Raw genomic sequence first — 18,151 nt, 5'->3', positions numbered from 1 at the left:
CACGCAATTTAAGCCAACTGAGATGCCATTCCAAAAGACAAACTCGGCATTTGAATATGTACGGAGTGTCAAACAATGGTAGATGATTTGAAGTTGGGTTCGGACCTAACATGCAACTATTTTAACTCCCCGGTGGGTTGGGTTGCATGCGCTTGATTTGAAGGCGAATCTGACGTCTGCTCACGGCAGTCGTTATAGATCGCGGGTGCAATTAACGCAAAATTAACAATCTGAGCTGCTTTCCGAACTCGACATTTGACTAATGCACTAAGCGTGTGCTACACTGCATGAGCAAAACAATTGAGGAGTATATCGATGGTGAAAGACCGCAACCACATATCTCTTAAAACCCAATTTTTCAAGGGAGCGAAAAAACTGTCTACAGTCCTCATCTTTGAAGGTAAAGGAAACACTTACCTAACTCTCAAAGATAGCGAGGATAAAATGATCTAAAATAAACATGAAAAAACTAATTTTTGAATTAATTTCTCCCGAAAATTGTCCAAAATTTGTATTCTTTATTCCCTTTTTTCTTTTCTATTCTTCACAGCACCTGAGTCCGTCAACAATATGAGTATTTATTGAAATATACTGTTCTTAAAATTCTTGTGATGCTTCAAACGGTGCCAATTGGTCATGACACTATTTATCACTAAATTATGAGTTTTCCTCTCATTTAAGGGGGTAAGGCGTTAGACCAGCGTTACCTGTATTATTTAAGGGATTTACAGGGTGTCTCACGGAAGAGAAGACTCACTCACACTCAAGAAGGGAGACGGAGGGTCTATGAATAAAAAAGGGCACAACTCTGTGTGCCCAAAAACTCTGAATACGGCTCTAAATAGACCCAGGATGGCAAAATTTCATGGAAATATAAAATATTGAAATTTCACGTGAAATATTTAATGAAATTTCAGAAATTTATGAAGATATTAACAATACCGGTTCCTTTCCAGGCTTTGGAAAATGTAAAAATTCTGACTTTCTTCTTTTTTTGTGTGTTTAAGTGCGGGTTGCATACTATAGCCCCTGAGAAACATGAAATATTTCACAGCCGCGTGAAATTTCCTGAAATATTTCACAGCCTCGTGAAATTTCATGAAATATTTCACTCAAATTTCCAATCTCTCATTTCCCTCTCACGTTTCATGCCACTTTGGATAGACCCATTCCGAAATAATTCGTCTCTCATCCACCTCGACACGACTCCGACAGTAAATTGACAACGTCGTGTGACATATCGATTCTAAGTTTGAAGTATCCCTACTTGAACTTGATACGCGGTTTAATTCCAGACCGATGGGCATCGCCCACCCACCAGCCGTGCGTTTGCCGGTCATGTAGGTAAACAGTTTAATGGCTTAACAAGTGTGCGACTTTTCTAATACAAAGTGCCGTATTTGCACTTCCTACCGGTAGTCACGGGCCTCCCACCCGGTGGGGGAGTTTTCCGTGTGGTGGTTGGGATAGTCGCTGCCTTGCGATATATCGATTGATCTACCATTTAAACCTATGAGAAAGGATCGATAAACAGGGTGGTCCCAACGAACACCTTAAATATAGATTCATTACCACAGCTTCAAATGGGGAAATATCGATAATCGATCATTAACGCAAGTCGCTTTATACGAATTTTCACCAGCAGCAGAAGTCCTTTTCATAGATTCATTAAGCCTCAGCCTATGGTTAATTAATATCACTATATTAGCGGTGTCCAATAATAGTTTTTAAGTACCCTTTTATTAATACGGCCTAATTTACGGGATTTGTCCCAGAAAAAAATCCCTCTAAGAAGTTGAGAAAAATATTGAGTTATAACTCTAGCTTTATCAACAGTTTTTACATACACGAATTGTCAACCGGGGCCTTTTCTCACCCGTATTTAGAATACATGGAGTTCACAAGTTTTACTAGCTTTAATTTATGTAATCCTGTCCCCTTTCCCCCCAGGGTACACTACCCCCCCCCCCCCCATCAAAGTGCTCCTGTGAGATGTAGGGTATGCAACCAGCCGTGCAGGATCATTGCCGGTTGCATAACCCGCATTTGGCAGGCGATTTTCATTGCAAATTTGCCTAATATATTTTTATTTTTATTTTCAATATTTTTCCTAGTGCCAAGTGTGGTTCTTGTACTCCTAAGACCAACTGAAAGAGGAAGAGGAAGTAAAAGCAAATTGTGCGATATTTTTTTGTTTCCTCCATTGTTCGTGTCTGTCTAGTTAAAATGATGTGTCCAATTGTCAATCGTGTTCACTTATTATTTTAATATCGGTTAAATACTCGATTTTTACTAACTGATCTTCCCGCGCATACTTATCGCAGGACTGTATGAGCCTCAGCCCGTGGAGATGGTAACTAGGAAAAATCCCGGAAGTTTCATTCCATGCGATTTCAACTTGGGACAAATCCCATGAAAACATCCCGTAGAGACAAGGTCCACTGCATGAATTAATCGAAGATTTTGAAGAAAATGTATAAAAAAATGTTTTTTTTTTTTTTTAAAAAGATTTTGAAGAAAAAAATAAAAATAATTTACAGAGAGAAATTAAGATCAATTTTTTTTTTTGTGGAGAAAGACTCCCATTTCCCCTCCCTCAAAAGAATACTATTTTTTGCTTTGATGCTGTTTAATGCCGAAAAGAACTTTATAGCCGTAAAATATCTGTTGATTTCTTAATTAGTATTTTCAGCTACTTATTTCGAAATTAATTTCAAGTTTTGCAATCAGTGCTGTACCAGATTGTTTATAAAAAATAATTAAATTGCTTGATCTTCTTCTGTTAAAACACTTTGGAAAATTTGAAGTGAACGCAACCTTAGGCTCAAATTTTATGTGCAATGCTAGTTTGTGTAATTATTAATTTGACCGATGGCCTGATATACTTCGAATTCCTGGAGAAAACATCAATTAATGATTTTAGAAGTAAAAGTGTGCGTTTTCTAGTTGACAGAGCCGGATTTACCTACTTGCCGCCCATGGGCCGCCTGTATTTTGCCGCCCGTCCTCATTCGTTTTGAAACATCAATAAAAACCATCAAATGTACGTGCCAGCGGGGGAGGGGTACATAAGACGCGTTTACTTGTGTTGAACACATTTTTTGGGAAAGCCCCGTCAACACTACTATAGCAAAAGTTCACGGAACTTTGCGCGAAAGTTAAGTTTCGTAAACCTATCTCTGTGTGGACAAGGCCTTCCACTCATAGGAAATGAACGAAAAAATTGTGAAAGAACGAACATAAATGTGGATTAATGATTTTAACTTCCGCCGCCGCGCCTCGCAGACCGCACTGTGTTTGACGCAATGCGTGAGGTATTCATGCATTCTTGTAGGCACTATCCGTTTCACGCCGTCCGCGCAATGACCGCACTCTTTTTGATGCAATGCGTGAAGTATTCGTGCAGTCTTGTAGGCGCTAATATGTGTTACATGCCGATTGCCGCGCCGAGGGCTTCTCCTTTTCATCTCAAGTCCTCGTCATCATTTCTCTCTAAGTTGCGCCGTTCCAGGCCAAATTTCGTGCTCGTTTCTCTTTCTTAACTCGACTAATTAAAGGTGCTGTCTCTTGTATCACTGAAAGACGACAAAATTAGAAATTACTGTGCTCTCAGGAAATGAGAGATTTTGTCGCCTTTTCTCGTTTGTAATTTTTTTTTCTAAATCCGATTTTTTCATACCTACATTTAAAAAAATTGCAAAATTTGCCGCCCCTTATAGATTTGCCGCCATGAGCCGCGGCCCATGTGGCCACCCCCTTAATCCGGCCCTGCTAGTTGAAGAATTGATAAATATTATAAAGCCGTAAGTATTTAGGGAGGAGAGCCGTGTCTTCAAAGCAGATTTGTGATTCATTATTTAATTAGACCTTTTGCTCTGCGACCAGCGTCAAGGACTAATAGCACAGCTGAAGTGTTGCAGGCGAAAATGTAGGGAGTATCGGCAGTGCAAATTCAAAAACATGTATCTTAATTGAGGGGTTTTGATATTATTAACTCTTTTAGTACTTACATTTTTTAAAATAAAAGAAACAATTATGGAAAAAAACTGAAATTTGACAAGAATGTTCCGAGGAAAGCGACAAAAAATTAGAAGGAATTCTAAAAAAAAAAAAAAATCATTTATTTTATTTACAAAATATCAAGGAACTCGCAAAGTTTCGGTTTGTTAAACTTTCCATACGAGAAACAAGCAATTCGTACCTTAAAAGCAGCCGGCGAAAAGAAAATAACAAAACAAGAAGCAACAAAACAAATTTAATCAGCTTAAGACGAGACAGATTAAGAGGAACACCTCTATTTTAAATCTGTAAATGGATCACCACCCCTTCACGCTGTATACTTACCAGCAATCTTTCTCTCGTAGTAGACGCACCCTCGTTTTTATTAATCTCTACCATCGCGGTATAAATAGTACCTTAATCTCAAGTCTGGAGCGCGTTTCGCGTAAAAAAGGAAACATTACGGCGCGTGATGAATTGAGTTTTCATCGAATTTAGCTGAGACTCGACGCCTGAAAAAATACATATTGAAGAGGCCTCTTAACCTAATTGAGCGAGTTTTTTGTACAAGAGGGCAAGTGCCTTTTCCGATGAACCCTTGGCGACATAATAATACTAGAATTCCGGAGCTCATTTGAAAAATGAACTTGTCTCCTTTTAGAAACGACTTGTTCCATTGTCTCTCTGCATTTTACGGAAGTATACATGGTCTGCACGCTCATTTTAGCCTGAACGGAGAATGAAGGCAGGTAATTTTAACCGGCTGTCATTCTGAGGGATAAACATCCTATAGACCTTTGACAATTGTGAAATTTCCGCCGTTAAAACCGAGTTTCCTTCAATAAAATCATGGACAGGGCCGGATTGAGGGGGTGGCCACATGGGCCGCGGCCCATGACGGCAAATCTATAGGGGGCGGCAAATTTTGAGAATTTTTTAAATGTAGGTATAAAAAAAATTCGGATTTAGAAAAAAAAATTACAAACGAGAGAAGGCGACAAAATCTCTAATTTTCTGAAAGTATAGTAATTTCTACTTTGTCGTCTTTCAGTGATACAAAAGACAGCACCTTTAATTAGCCGAGTTAAGAGAGAAACCAAACACACAATTTGGCCTAGAACGGCGCGACTTACCTAGAGAGAAATGATGACGAGGACTTGAGATGAAAAGGAGAAGCCCTCGGCATCGGCATGTAACACATATTAGCGCCTACAAGACTGCACGAATACTTCACGCATTGCGTGATACACAGTGCGGTCATTGCGGACAGTGTGAAACGGATAGCGCCTACAAGAATGCATGAATACCTCATGCATTGCGGCAAATACAGTGCGATCAGCGTGAGACGCATAGCGCCTACAAGACTGCGTGAATACTTCACGCATTGCGTCAAACACACTGCGCTCTGCGAGGCGCGGCGGCGGAAGTAAAAATCATTAATCCACATTTATGTTTGTTCTTTCATAATATTTTCGTTCATTTCTTATGAATGGAAGGCCTTGTCCACATAGAGATAGGTTTACGAAACCTAACTTTCGCGCAAAGTTCCGTGAACTTTTGCTAGTAGTGTTGACAGGGCTTTCCCAAAAAATGTGTTCAACACGAGTAAACGCGTCTTATGCACCCCTTCCCCGCTAGCACGTTCATGATGGTTTTCATCGTTGTTTCAAAACGAATGAGAGGGAGGCAGCAAAATAGTAGAGGCCCATGGATGGCAAGTAGATAAATCCGGCCCTGATCATGGACATTTTCTTCCGGAATTTTCATGGAATTTTATCCACGATTTCACCCAGTAGTAGCGTTTTTTACGTACACGGCGTGGAAACATGGTGTTCTTAAATATATTTGTAAGTGTATTATATTTTGTACACTCTTGCAATCAATCATAAAGATTGGAATGTCATAAATTGATGTATAAAAAGAGCTAGGATTAAAATTATGACATAATTGTATTAGATCACGAAAGATACTCTCTGCGCTACCCTCCGAAATAAAAATAGCGATTATTATAATCCATTTATGTAAGTTCTGCCTTCTCTGAATGTTCAGTCAGAAAAAGCCGCTGAATCAATGTGTATGAAAGTAGGTCTATAAAGTAAACATAAACGTTAATTTCTTTAAAAATTAGTATTAGAAATATAGACAGCAGGATTCAATGCTCAAAAGTTGTTCTTTCTCACTGCAGCAGCGCACTAAAACTTTGATGTGAGCCTCTTCATACATATAGCTACATTTTAGTGAGATAGTATTATCATAATTTTTTAAATTGTTATTTTTAAAACAGTTTTTGCACTCTGGTTACCTTGCATCCGATGTCGAAATTCTGCATTTAAAACATTTTTTGTTCCGTTTTTTGTCCATTTTTTGCACGGTTTGTACGATGCATTTGTCAAATAATGAGGAAAATTTCGTGGAAGACCACTTCATTGAGAAAGTAATTCATTGAGTTTTGATGCGCTGTGGAAGAACGCCGCTTAAACATTCAAACGCTGCCAAATATCACGTACTAAAATATTTATTTTTTAAAAGTTCATGAATATGTTTCATTGGCGTTATCACACATCGATGACCAAAATACGAAACCACGTTTATCCGCTTGCAACGTTGCAAAATCTCTGCCATAAGTACTTTATTTTTTCATCGAAAAATGTCATTTCGTTAAAGCACTTTTTCTCTATATTAGCAGAATATTATAAGTGAATTTCAAATTATAAAGTTATATGGCTTCGAAAAATGAGAAATAAGCCAGAAGTTTGAGACATCACAATGGAGTTAAACGTGATTTCGCACTTTGGTCATCGAAATGCCAGGTAATGTATCTGAGAAAATCCCTCGAAATATTCAAAGAAAAAAATTCACAATTTCCCCCAACAATTTTCATTTCAATAGAGGGAATCCGGCAACTTGAGAGTGCTGTTAAGGCGTTTCATCCTAACAGGGCACGGCTCTATTTGTAGGCGCTGAACTTCTGAATCGCAATCAATAGAGTCACCGCAGTTTTGACGTCCGCTACTGATTTACAGCATTCGAAACTTTAATTAGTTTTGTGCAATTTGCGTGCTATCAACAGATGAATGGCCACTGCGATGAATACATTTTTACAAAAGTTTTTTCTCATCGAAAAACTCGACTTCGCGGCATGAATAACTTTCCCGCGCTTTCAACACCGCGAGTTGATTTGTCCAGCTTGTCAATGGGGGTGTTTCCTAAAATAGCCTTCATATATGCCTTCACGTTGTGGTTACAGCCACCTCCTCCGAGAAATTTATTGTTCTGTGCAGTGGCGTTGCGTGCTTTGTGATATATCGATGGATCTGTCATTTTAACCTGTAGAGAAGTATCGATAAACAGGGTGTTCGCAGCGAACACCTTAAGAATCGATTATTTGCCACAACTTCAAATGGGGAAGTATCGATAAATCGCAAAGCACGCCACGCCACTGGTTCTGTGCATCTCCAGGCTTGAAGGATCTCTGCGAATCAACCCAATTAAATCGTCGCTCAGCTGACATAAGGGCGTAACCACACATTGAGATGAGCCCGGAAAAGCATTAAATGGAGATGTTGCATGTGTGAGGAATTTGCGATTTGACTGTTGATTCAGATGTAAAAGTTCGCGAGAAACACGATGGTGCCACTGGTTTTCTCTGAAATTATCTCCCAAGCTCAAAAAAGCTCTTAAGTTGAAGCCAAAATGGAAGGGATATCCCAAGCTATCTTGAGAGTCCACCTCTACATCAAGACGAACTCTCCATGCAAAGATAGGAAGCAAGTACATTGACAGGGCTGCCACTTTATTTGGGGACTCTAAAATTGAAAACACGGCATCACTGCTATTGTATTTGCTCTCTATCTTTGCATCGAGAGTTCGTCTTGATGTAGACGTGGACTCTCAGGATAGCGTGGGATATCCCCTCCATTTTGGCTTCAACTTGAGAGTTTTGTTTGAATTTTGGAGTTGATTTCAGAGAAAACCAGTAGCCACATCGTGTTTCTCGCGAACTTTTAGATAAGAATCAACAGTCAAATCGCTTTCTCACACATGTAACATCTCCATTTCGGCAATGCCAAGATTGACCGAGGACCTTGACCTGCGCAATTTGTCGCTTTAAGTGAGACACGAGACATAAAGTCTTGAATGATCGGCTTTACGTCGAGCACACGCTATTTTCCGGTTTAATCTCTATATTCTCAGTTTGCGAGCCGGGAATTAACGTCCTTGCGTTTAACGTCAACCTGATTATCAACGTTTTGGCGAATTTAGTTCATTGACTTGCTCACAGTGTTCACGAGACAAATAAAACCTCAGGGCATAGAAAATGGCGATAAGACTGCATACACGGTGCGGACTTGTACAGAATCAGGAAATGATCCTCTTTTTTATACGGCTCACAGTGCTGCCGTGCTAAGGAAAAACGCCGTATGAGCCTTCAGGCGTTGCCAAATTTCTTTTGATAAAACACGAATTTCCTGCTAAACTTGAGAACATTTTCCTTCCAATTTTGCAGATAATTTCGTTTGCAATTTCTCCTTTAGTCCTAGAGAATTTCAAGGAAAAATAATCATAACTTTCCTCAAAAATAAACATTTAATTGAAGGAAACTCGACAACTTTTGTATGTTCATACTGCGTTTTTCCTTAGGACGGCAGAGTGGTTTGAGTCAATTAGAGAGGCCGGACATGAAATTTTTGAGTAAAACTACAAATTTTTATGTTTATATCGCCACATTTTAAACTTTAAGAGGTGCTTCTTGAAGAAAATTTCACGAGAAAACCAATGGAGCCACTTTCAGAACTTCGAAGTTTTGTATAAACGGAGTTATAAGCGTTTAAAGTTTCTAAATTTTGTCCGCGACCTCTCCTATTGACTCGATCCACTGTGCGGCTGTGCGGGGTTTTAAGGGAACGAAAATTAGCGTAGAAAGTCAAGCATATTGGTTCAATGTTTCACGTTCTTCATTTGGAAGAGGAGGGAGTATCATTGAACGAAGTTCCTCTAAAGTTGTGAGGAGTTATGTACTTAAGTAAATGTTGTTAAGGGAAAATCATCTGGGTCAGTTTCCACGCAACTTTATGAAGAAAAGTTTCAAAAAAATTAACCGCAAACTGTTGGGTATCTCTGACTGTTTCACTGATTTGTCTATGGATTACATGCTAAAATCAATAAAATTTTAGATAGATACTACGCATTTATATTAATGTAAAAATTAAAGAGCGTTCGAATCAATTGGACGTATTTCTACCAAACGGAACTATGTGCAATAAGACGCGAGCCCTGTTATGCAGATATTCTCATGGGTTTCAGGGCTCATGTCTTAATGCACTTAGTTCCGTTTGGTAAAAATACGTCCAATTTTACTTCGTCCAACAGATTACAAATGTCATTTTCTTTGAAACCCGTACAGCATTGACGCAATGCAAGATCTTTAGAGCTTCATTTTCATCTTCATTCTAGATTCAGAATAACTCCCTTTCCACGTATGGGAATTTTTTCTTTAAGCCGTGTCCACACGAGCGCAGTTCGCGGAACTTATTCCTCGAACTGCTCAGTTCCCGGAACTTGTTCCTTAAAACGAGGCATGCTGTCCACACGAGTTCACCCGAACTGGAACTGGAACTTCAATTAAACTATACAATTATTGCAAAATAGTAGATTACTACGGCCGCCAAAGTAACAAAAATAAATGTCAAGATATGTAAAGGACGTAAAAAACAAAAAAAAATTCACATTAAAGGAAACACATGCAGAAGCTCGGTACGGGGGAAATTCCGAGTTTTGGAGGAATAAGTTTTAGCTCAGCTAAAAACTTGTTCCGGGAACAGTCCCTCGAACTAAGTTCCGCGAACCGCGCTCGTGTGGACAAGGCCTTAGAGAGGAACGTACATGCTTTGAAATTATATGATAAGAGATTGATAATCCACCAGGATCCATATTGATAATTAAAACTGATTTAATCCGGAACTGATTGTGAGACCAAAACTTCGCAGCCATATCCTGATTCGCACTAGGGCGGTTTCTTCTTGTAAATTCAGACGGAGTAAAATTGAGACGAAGAGGGTATGAATGTTAAGGCTATTATGGAGGAACAATGGTAATGATTCTCTTCAATTTATAGAATAACTTGAAATATTTACAGGCTGGTCCCTGAATTCTACAAATTATTAAAATGAGTAGATCTAACTTTTCCACCTGAGGTTTCTTTACTGTTTTGCCTCGAATGTACTATGCAAGTTCGAGGGCGCTCTTTGTGCAACAATAATTGCGGGGCTTGGAAGACAAGGCGCATAAGTGCAGTTTTTGCTATTTTAAGAAATAGGTTTTCGAAGTTTCGAATTTACCAGGATCCTTACGGCGGCAAGAAAGTTCAAACTGACTTTTTGATGCTAAAAAATTGGAATTTGGGAGCGAATTTTTCACAGAACATACATTACGGCTATTGTAGCTTGAAATCATTAATTACTCAAATTTTTCAAAAACTGCACTTATGCGCCTCCAAGCCCCTCAATTATTGTTATCTATCCGAGGAGTATGTCTTGGGTCCCTTAAAACTTTCGTTTCGCGATAAATGATAGCAAACTCTGATGTGATTTTGATGTTACTCGGTCTTTTTTTATTCAAGCTTCAATGATTGATACTTAAGTGAATCATGAATAAATTATAATTCACTCTCAAATCTCTTTGAAAAAACAATTCTCTCTCCCGCGCACGCCGAAAACGCTGAATTCTCTCCTCCACTGCTGAAGTTCGTCATTTTAGATTTATAGGTGTCGTTTTCGCCAAACGACCATTGCAAATTTGTAAAAGAAACTCGCAAAACTGACGTCATTGTGCCGTGACCCGCTTCGTCTCTAAGTTCGCCAAGTTACGCCCACGGCTATGTGCAAGGAAGACAAACAAAACGAGATGCTTCCTCGATAAAAATGCGAAGAAAAAATGAAAAATCAATCCGGATTATTAGAAAATGAGCGAGTGAACTTTCTACTTCGATATTAAGAAAATAAGGCCGTCAGCAGTATCGTTTCATCTTCCCGTGTACCTACGTCTAAGATTGTGGACGTATTTTGGCCAACACACATTGGATCTAGAGCCCAGACTCTTAAAAACATCGACAAAAAAAAATACTCTTGATTCAATCAGATTTAAGCTTAAATCAAGAACCAAGCCTCTTAATTTGATCGGATTTCCTTTTGATTTAACCTTAAATCTGATTGAATCAAGAGTCCTTTTTCTTCACTGATAAAAAAACTCCGGCCGTGGGAGCCGTCCTTACGGGCTATATAGGCATACCGTTCGCGTTCCGGGTTCAGAGGCTGAAAGTTCCGTAGGGTGGAGCCAGAAGCTTCGATTGCTCCGGGTTCTACGCCCGGAACTTTCGGCCTCTGAACCCGGAACGCGAACGGTATGCCTATATAGCCCGTAAGGACGGCTTTTTTTTTTCAGTGTTGTCAATGTTTTGAAGAGTCTGGACTCTAGATAAAATTTATTATTTTCCAGTGCATATATAATTCATATAAAAGTGAAGAAACTATACTCACACCAGTGCAATGTCTATTTAATTTTCGTGAAGAGCTGTTTGTGATCGGGGAGTTTTTTTTCAAATTATGTACAATGTAAGTATAATCATCGTTTGTATTTTAATTTTTTTATAATGCGGTAAAGTATTTAAGATATCAGGCATTGCATATTCAGTGACTGTCTTAGTATCAGCTTAATCTCTACTCGAGTGAGTTTGCTAATAACTGGTAAAGAGATTCTGAGGTTAGATAATGGCTTCGGTTGGTTTCAAGTTTCGCTCAAAGCAAAATCCGAATAAAAAATATAATATGTTCTAGCATGCATACTAAAATGCACCCTGTATCAAACATGAATCGCACAATGAAACAAAATCTTCGATGAATTAAGGTCGGATATCGAAAAATCAAATTTCAAAGTTTTAATCTTCAGTTTCATGATTCCAGAAACTATTCGAACTGGTATTGCGAAATTGAATGTTGAAATTTTTTGATCAACTCTTCATGGAACTTGCTTCGAAGCACATTCTATTCAAAATCACCAACCTCCTAGTTTTTTGTATTTAAAAATTTAAAAATGAAGCTGTAACTCATCATCTTTACCTATTCATATTTAGAAAATCGGGGTTCTAATCATACGGAAATAGATTTCTGTACGGCTGTTTCGGGTCACGCTATTTCGGCCAGGAAAATGTACATTGCGTCAAGAAGGAGATAAGAACTTTCTTGACGCAACAAGTGCTTCCCTCAGCGTGACTAAAATCGTCGGAGAAATCCTTTTTCTTGGTATGATTTATTCGATTAACTTTAGTGCACCAATCTAGTTGGGGCTCGAATTCGTTCCCCGCACGATGAAACGTAACTGCATTCCAATGTTGCAAAATTGATTAAAACAATTTTTTTAACAAAATTTTTTACAAAAATAAAGCGGAGAAATTGTTGTCCAAAATGTTCCTAAGATCCATAAATTGTCCTTGCATAAGATCAGAGGAAAAGTCTGTGAAATTTTCAATTCAAAATGCCCAAGATTGTTCTGGTAAAATTACAATTCGCGAGCAAAAAGTTGGCAATATTGAAATGCAGTTACGTAAGAACAGTTACATCAAAATGTCGCGATTTTTCTGTTGAAAACTGCTTCTCGGGATATTGTTTTTCACCCTACGGATCTGCGTCCCGGTAAATCCGAGCGTGCCCTAAAGTATGAGAAAGGTATGAGTAACGATCCTTGCGATCTCATTGCCAAAGTATCGTAAAAAAATCGCAACTCAATATCAAAATATCGCGATTTTTCCGTTGAAAACTGCTACTAGGGATCTTGTTATTCACCATGCGTATTTGCGCGTTTTCCGGAAAATCTGATTGTGCACTAGAGGATGAAAAATGTATAAGTAATGATCCTAACGATTTTATCGTCAAAATATCATTAAAAAATCGCATTTTTCTATCCAAATATCGCGAATTTTCCGCTGAAAGCTGCTACTTGGGATATTGATGGGGACGTAGAAGATCCTAGCGATCTCATCGCCAAAATATCAAACTAAATCGCAACTAAAAATCAAAATATCGTGATTTTTCCATTGAAAACTGCTACTCGGGATATTGATGGGGACGTTTATGATCCTAGCGATTTCATCGCCAAAATATCGTAACAAAATCGCAGCTGAGTATCAAAATATCGCGATTTTTCTGTTAAAAACTGCTACTAGGGATATTGATGGGGACGTAGGAGATCCTAGCGGTCTCATCGCCAAAATACCTATCGTAACAAAATCGCAACTGAGCATCAAAAAATCGCGATTTTTTCGCTGAAAACTACTTGGGATATCGTTTTTCACCATTATGATCTGCTTGATTTCCGCAACATCTGAGCGTGCACTAGAGTAAGAGAAATTACCTGAATTTATGTAAAGAGCCGCTCATCGCCAAGGTCATTCATAAGCACGCATCTCAATCCGCCACCGCGATCTCAGCGGCCAAAAGCTCAACACATCGAAAGTTCACAGAGGAACCCGCGGGAAAGTCAGACCGGGTATCGGGCGGTAAAACCGGAAGTAGCGTGGACCACCGGAAGTGGCGTGGATCACCGGAAGTAGCGTGGATCACCGGAAGTGTTGTTGAGCGGGATCGAGCGTGTCGCGCGGGGACGGGTTTCCGACGTCGGCTGGCGGCGAAAGGGACTGAAGGGCCGAGACCGCCCTCTCGAAGATCAGATCAGGCCACGATGGGCGAGCGCCGCTTACCTTTTTACCCAGGTGTCCGCGATGCTCCGCTGTGGGACGCCCCTCCCTCCCGCGACCCCTTCATTTCAGCCCCCGCTAATTTCGGCTCGCCACCCCCACTTCCACCCCCACCCCGCCCCCCGCTGATTGCATCGGCGCGGTAACGCATTTTCGGAATCTTCTCGAGTGTGGAAAATATGATCCTGGCTCGGGAATGACGTCATCGGGGTTTGGGGAGCCCCTCCTGCGGCGGGGGCTTTGCGATTTGGGGATGGTGGTGGTGGAGGGGTTGCGCGGGGGGTACGATGGTTTTGCTGCATGTGAAGCCATATCTGTAAAAACAGCGGATATCAAACATCTTTTTTTTTTGAGGGGGCCATACTCTAGCAGAGCTTACATTGCCTCCCCCTGTTCGCATATTTTATTCTTTTCTCATTCTCTTAGCTTCGTAGCTTCGAAAGTTGAGTTTCGTAAACCTATCTCTGTGTGGACAAGGCCTTCCATTCATGAGAAATGAACGAAAATATTATGTAAAAACAAACATAAATGTGGATTAATGATTTTAACTTCCGCCGCCGCGCCTCGCAGACCGCACTGTGTTTGACGCAATGCGTGAAGTATTCTATGCGTCTCACGCTGATCGCACTGTGTTTGCCGCAATGCGTGAGGTATTCATGCATTCATGTAGGCGCTATCCGTTTCACGCTGTCCGCAATGACCGCACTGTGTTTGATGCAATGCGTGAAGTATTCGTGCAGTCTTGTAGGCGCTTATATGTGTTACATGCCAATCGCCGCGCCGAGGGCTTTTCCTTTTCATCTCAAGTCCTCGTCATCATTTCTCTGTAGGTAAGTCGCGCCGTTCCAGGCTAAATTGCGTGTTTGGTTTCTCTCTTAACTCGACTAATTGAAGGTGCTGCCTCTTGTATCACTGAAAGACGACAAAAGTAGAAATTACTATACTCTCAGAAAATTAGAGATTTTGTCGCCTTTTCTCGTTTGTATTTTTTGTTTCTAAATCCTATATACCTACATTTAAAAAATTTGCAAAATTTGCCGCCCCCTATAGATTTGCCGCCATGGGCCGCGGCCCATGTGGCCACCCCCTTAATCCGGCCATGATTATTATTGCAATAGGTGTTACTCACCACAATTCGCTAATGCCACAGATTTGATGGTGTATGAGAGTCCCACCATTAGGATGGATTGTCAGCTTTTTCGAAGACGATTCGATAGTCGAACGATCAATCGACGATAAATTTCTGAATTTCAGTACGTTACTTCAGAATTCCCAAGTATTATACCTCGATGTAGCACGTCTGATATTTGCACACCAAATTTGACCGAGAACCATCGCCTTAAAAGAGCGTCAATATTCAATATCTAAGATGAAGGAAGGCCGACATTTTGTGTTAAGGGAAGTAGAGCACAACGTAACCTTATCGTGCGGTTAATAATTTTTGGTTGGTTTTTATTTCGGTTGCATTGACCAAATCTTTGGGTTGAAAATTTGCAATATCGTTTGTGCCGCCAGGATCGAACCGGGATCGCATTAATGATAGTTCAGTACGCTCGCTACCTGCCCGCTAGTCGCAACCTCTGAGTGACATTGAGAGAAACATCAGTTCAGCAAGACACATTCATTTCCAAAATGTCTCAGAGTAACCTACGGTTTCGGTCGATGTAACCAAAAATGTGGTCGATCAACCAAGTTCTTTTGGTTGATCTGATCGAAAAAAAAATAACTCCAAGTTACCCGAAGTGACAATGAACGCGAAAATGTTTAACTGTGTATGATGCGAGAAAATTTGTCGGTCCATCACTATGCTCCTGTGCTCACGAAAAAGTCGAATATAAACTCAGCTGATATCATATAGACCATGCTGCCGTGCTAAGGAAAAACGCGGTATGAACATTCAAGAGTGCCTTTCCTTCGATAAAATGATTATTTTTGAAGAAAGCCGAGGATATTTTTCCTTGAAATTTTCAGAAAATTTCGGTGAAATTGCGAACAAAATTATTTGAAAAATTGGAAGAAAGATATTTACAAATTTTCCCGAAAATTCGTGATTTACCAAAGGAAATTTGGCAACGCCTGAAGGCTCATACGGCGTTTTCCCTTAGCACGGCAGTATGTCTGTATGCTACCTCCTCGCCGGTGTGCGTGGCATTTTCCAGAGTCTATTTTTCCCGCCAAAAAACCCACAGTCCATTCACCCCCGCATTGAGATGGGTACACCACAAGGTATTTCACGTAAACAGTGTTCATAAATTAGCCGATCTCGTCACCCTCCTCCGTTTTCAACGAAAAGTCACCCCCTCCCCCTTCAACGGAGGCAGCGCATAGGAACGTCTCGTCAAGTCGTCAACGTCCCTGTCGTCTTCCTCTGAAGCTAAAAAAATACCTGCCATGCTTATCGCATTCTGCTGTGCTAAGGTAGAACGCCGCATGAACATTCGAGCACTGGAAAAAAAAACACATTGGATCTAGAGTCCAGACTCTTGAAAACATTGACAAGAAAAAATACTCTTGATTCAATCAGATTTTTGCTTGGATCGAAAGGAAATCCGCTCAAATTAAGAGGCTTGGTTCTTGATTTAAGCAAATATCCGATTGAATCAAGAGTATTTTTCTTGTCGATGTTTTCAAGAGTCTGGACTCTAGATCCAATGTGTTTTTTTCCAGTAAGGGTTGCCAAAGTTCCTTCGATAAAATGTTTATTTTTGAGGATAATTCAGAGTGTTTTCCCTTGAAATTTTCAGACGTTATTGATCAAATCACAAACAAAAATATCTGAGAAATTGATAGACAAACATTCAAAAATGTTCCTAAAAATTAGTGATTTGCCAGGGGAAATTTGCGGCAACGCCTGAAGGCTCATACGGCGTTTTTCCTTAGTACGGCAGTATTGCATGTGCGTGTGCGGTTGTGTAAGTTGAGGAGCAAAAAAGTCAGTTGTTTAATGAACCTAACGTGTTTAAAAAAATCGAAAAATAAGCATTTTCCGGCAAACTCTTTTTTATAAGGTTTTTTTGGCTTCTCATGGGTCCGTTGCACGCAAGAGATACAACCAACTGAATACTTTTCAAGGATAAATTCGCGCGAAAATCAAGTTGGGCACACGAAAAAAGTCTGAAATCCACTCCACTCCAATTTATTACTCCAACCACTCCAATCCCGACGTGATTTTCGTGTAATTTTACCCGTAATGAGAGGTACATTTATTCTACCGTACTAAGGAAGAACGCCGTATGAGCCTTCAGGCGTTGCCAAACTTCCCTTAGTAAATTACGAATTCTCGGAAAAATTTGTCATCCAATTTATCATATAATTTTGTTTGCAAATTCACCTAAAGTTCATGAAAAGAGGTTGTTCCATCCCCCGTTAGATTTGGCCCCCTATCAAATATGATCCATCTTTTCAGGAGTGATACAGTAGCATGCAAGACGTTCAAATATGGCGGTCATTTTGACTTAGGCCCCCCCAGAGAGGGGGGGCGGGGGGTCAAAGACAAAACCTTCAACTGCCTATAACTTTTGAGCGAAAAATCGGATTGAGTTGAACTTTTTTTAAAATGAAAGATCTCAAAAAGATCTATCTGCTGATACCAGAAAAATTGAAAAAAAGTTAAATTTAATGCAAATTTTTAGCGATTTTTCGATTTTTTAGGAGACAAAATTTTCAATTTTGTCGTGTTTCGGCACTGCGCAATGACTCTACTAAAACAAAAACCAGTTTTTTAGATTTTACACTCAATTTCCTATAAGATGCCAAAAACCGCATCTTGGGGAAACGTTTAGATTGCGAGCTATGGCTTGTCAAAGGTAGCCCCGCGCTGTTCGCATATCCTCCACGCGTCTGCCACCGATCCTGTTGCCCCTCCTCCCCCATCCTAAATGCAAATTAACATTCTACTACCCAGCTTTCGTATATATCTGCGTTATAGGTACGTGAAAATTTCTGCAAGTTCGTGATTTCCAGTGGAATTGATACTTTATTTCGCTCCCCCCCCCCCCCCCCCCCCACCCGGCCACTGGCACTGAAGTTTTCCCCTGCCTACAAGTTGTAATAGTTTTTTCTTGTGTCTAACTGGAGGTATTTGTTTTCTAGATTACACGCTAAAATGAACAGAATAGGTATAAAAAAAGTAATTTATTAAGTGAATTGAAAGCAGTTACACAAGGATACACACAGGTTACACAAGGAGGTTGGGAGGTGGGATAAAAAATTACCTCAATTCGATTTCGTAGTCACAGGGTGCTACATCAGCAAAAACATGTAACAAGAAAATGTTTATAATTCTTTTTCGCACAATATTTGGAGCACAGTGGCCGGGTTGGGCGGGGGGGGGGGGGGTGAGAGATATAAAGCATCAATTCCACTGGAAATCACGAACTTGCTGGATTTTCACGTACCTATAAC

The 18,151-nt window shown here is 40.0% G+C and overlaps 1 protein-coding gene across 1 annotated transcript in view; it reads right to left on the bottom strand.

Moving 5' to 3' along the window:
• The window catches only part of LOC109039244 (uncharacterized), a 64,909-nt gene extending 51,091 nt beyond the window's left edge, over positions 1 to 13,818 (bottom strand). The window contains exon 1 of the mRNA XM_019054656.2: positions 13,405 to 13,818. Within this exon, the coding sequence (XP_018910201.2) occupies positions 13,405 to 13,442 (38 nt within the window). The 5' untranslated portion in view covers positions 13,443 to 13,818. The remainder of the gene's footprint in view (positions 1 to 13,404) is intronic.
• Positions 13,819 to 18,151: the final 4,333 nt, after the last annotated feature.

Source organism: Bemisia tabaci, chromosome 9, assembly GCF_918797505.1.
Source record: "Bemisia tabaci chromosome 9, PGI_BMITA_v3".
Lineage (NCBI taxonomy): Eukaryota > Metazoa > Arthropoda > Insecta > Hemiptera > Aleyrodidae > Bemisia > Bemisia tabaci.
This window is presented reverse-complemented; position numbering and strand designations above follow the sequence as displayed.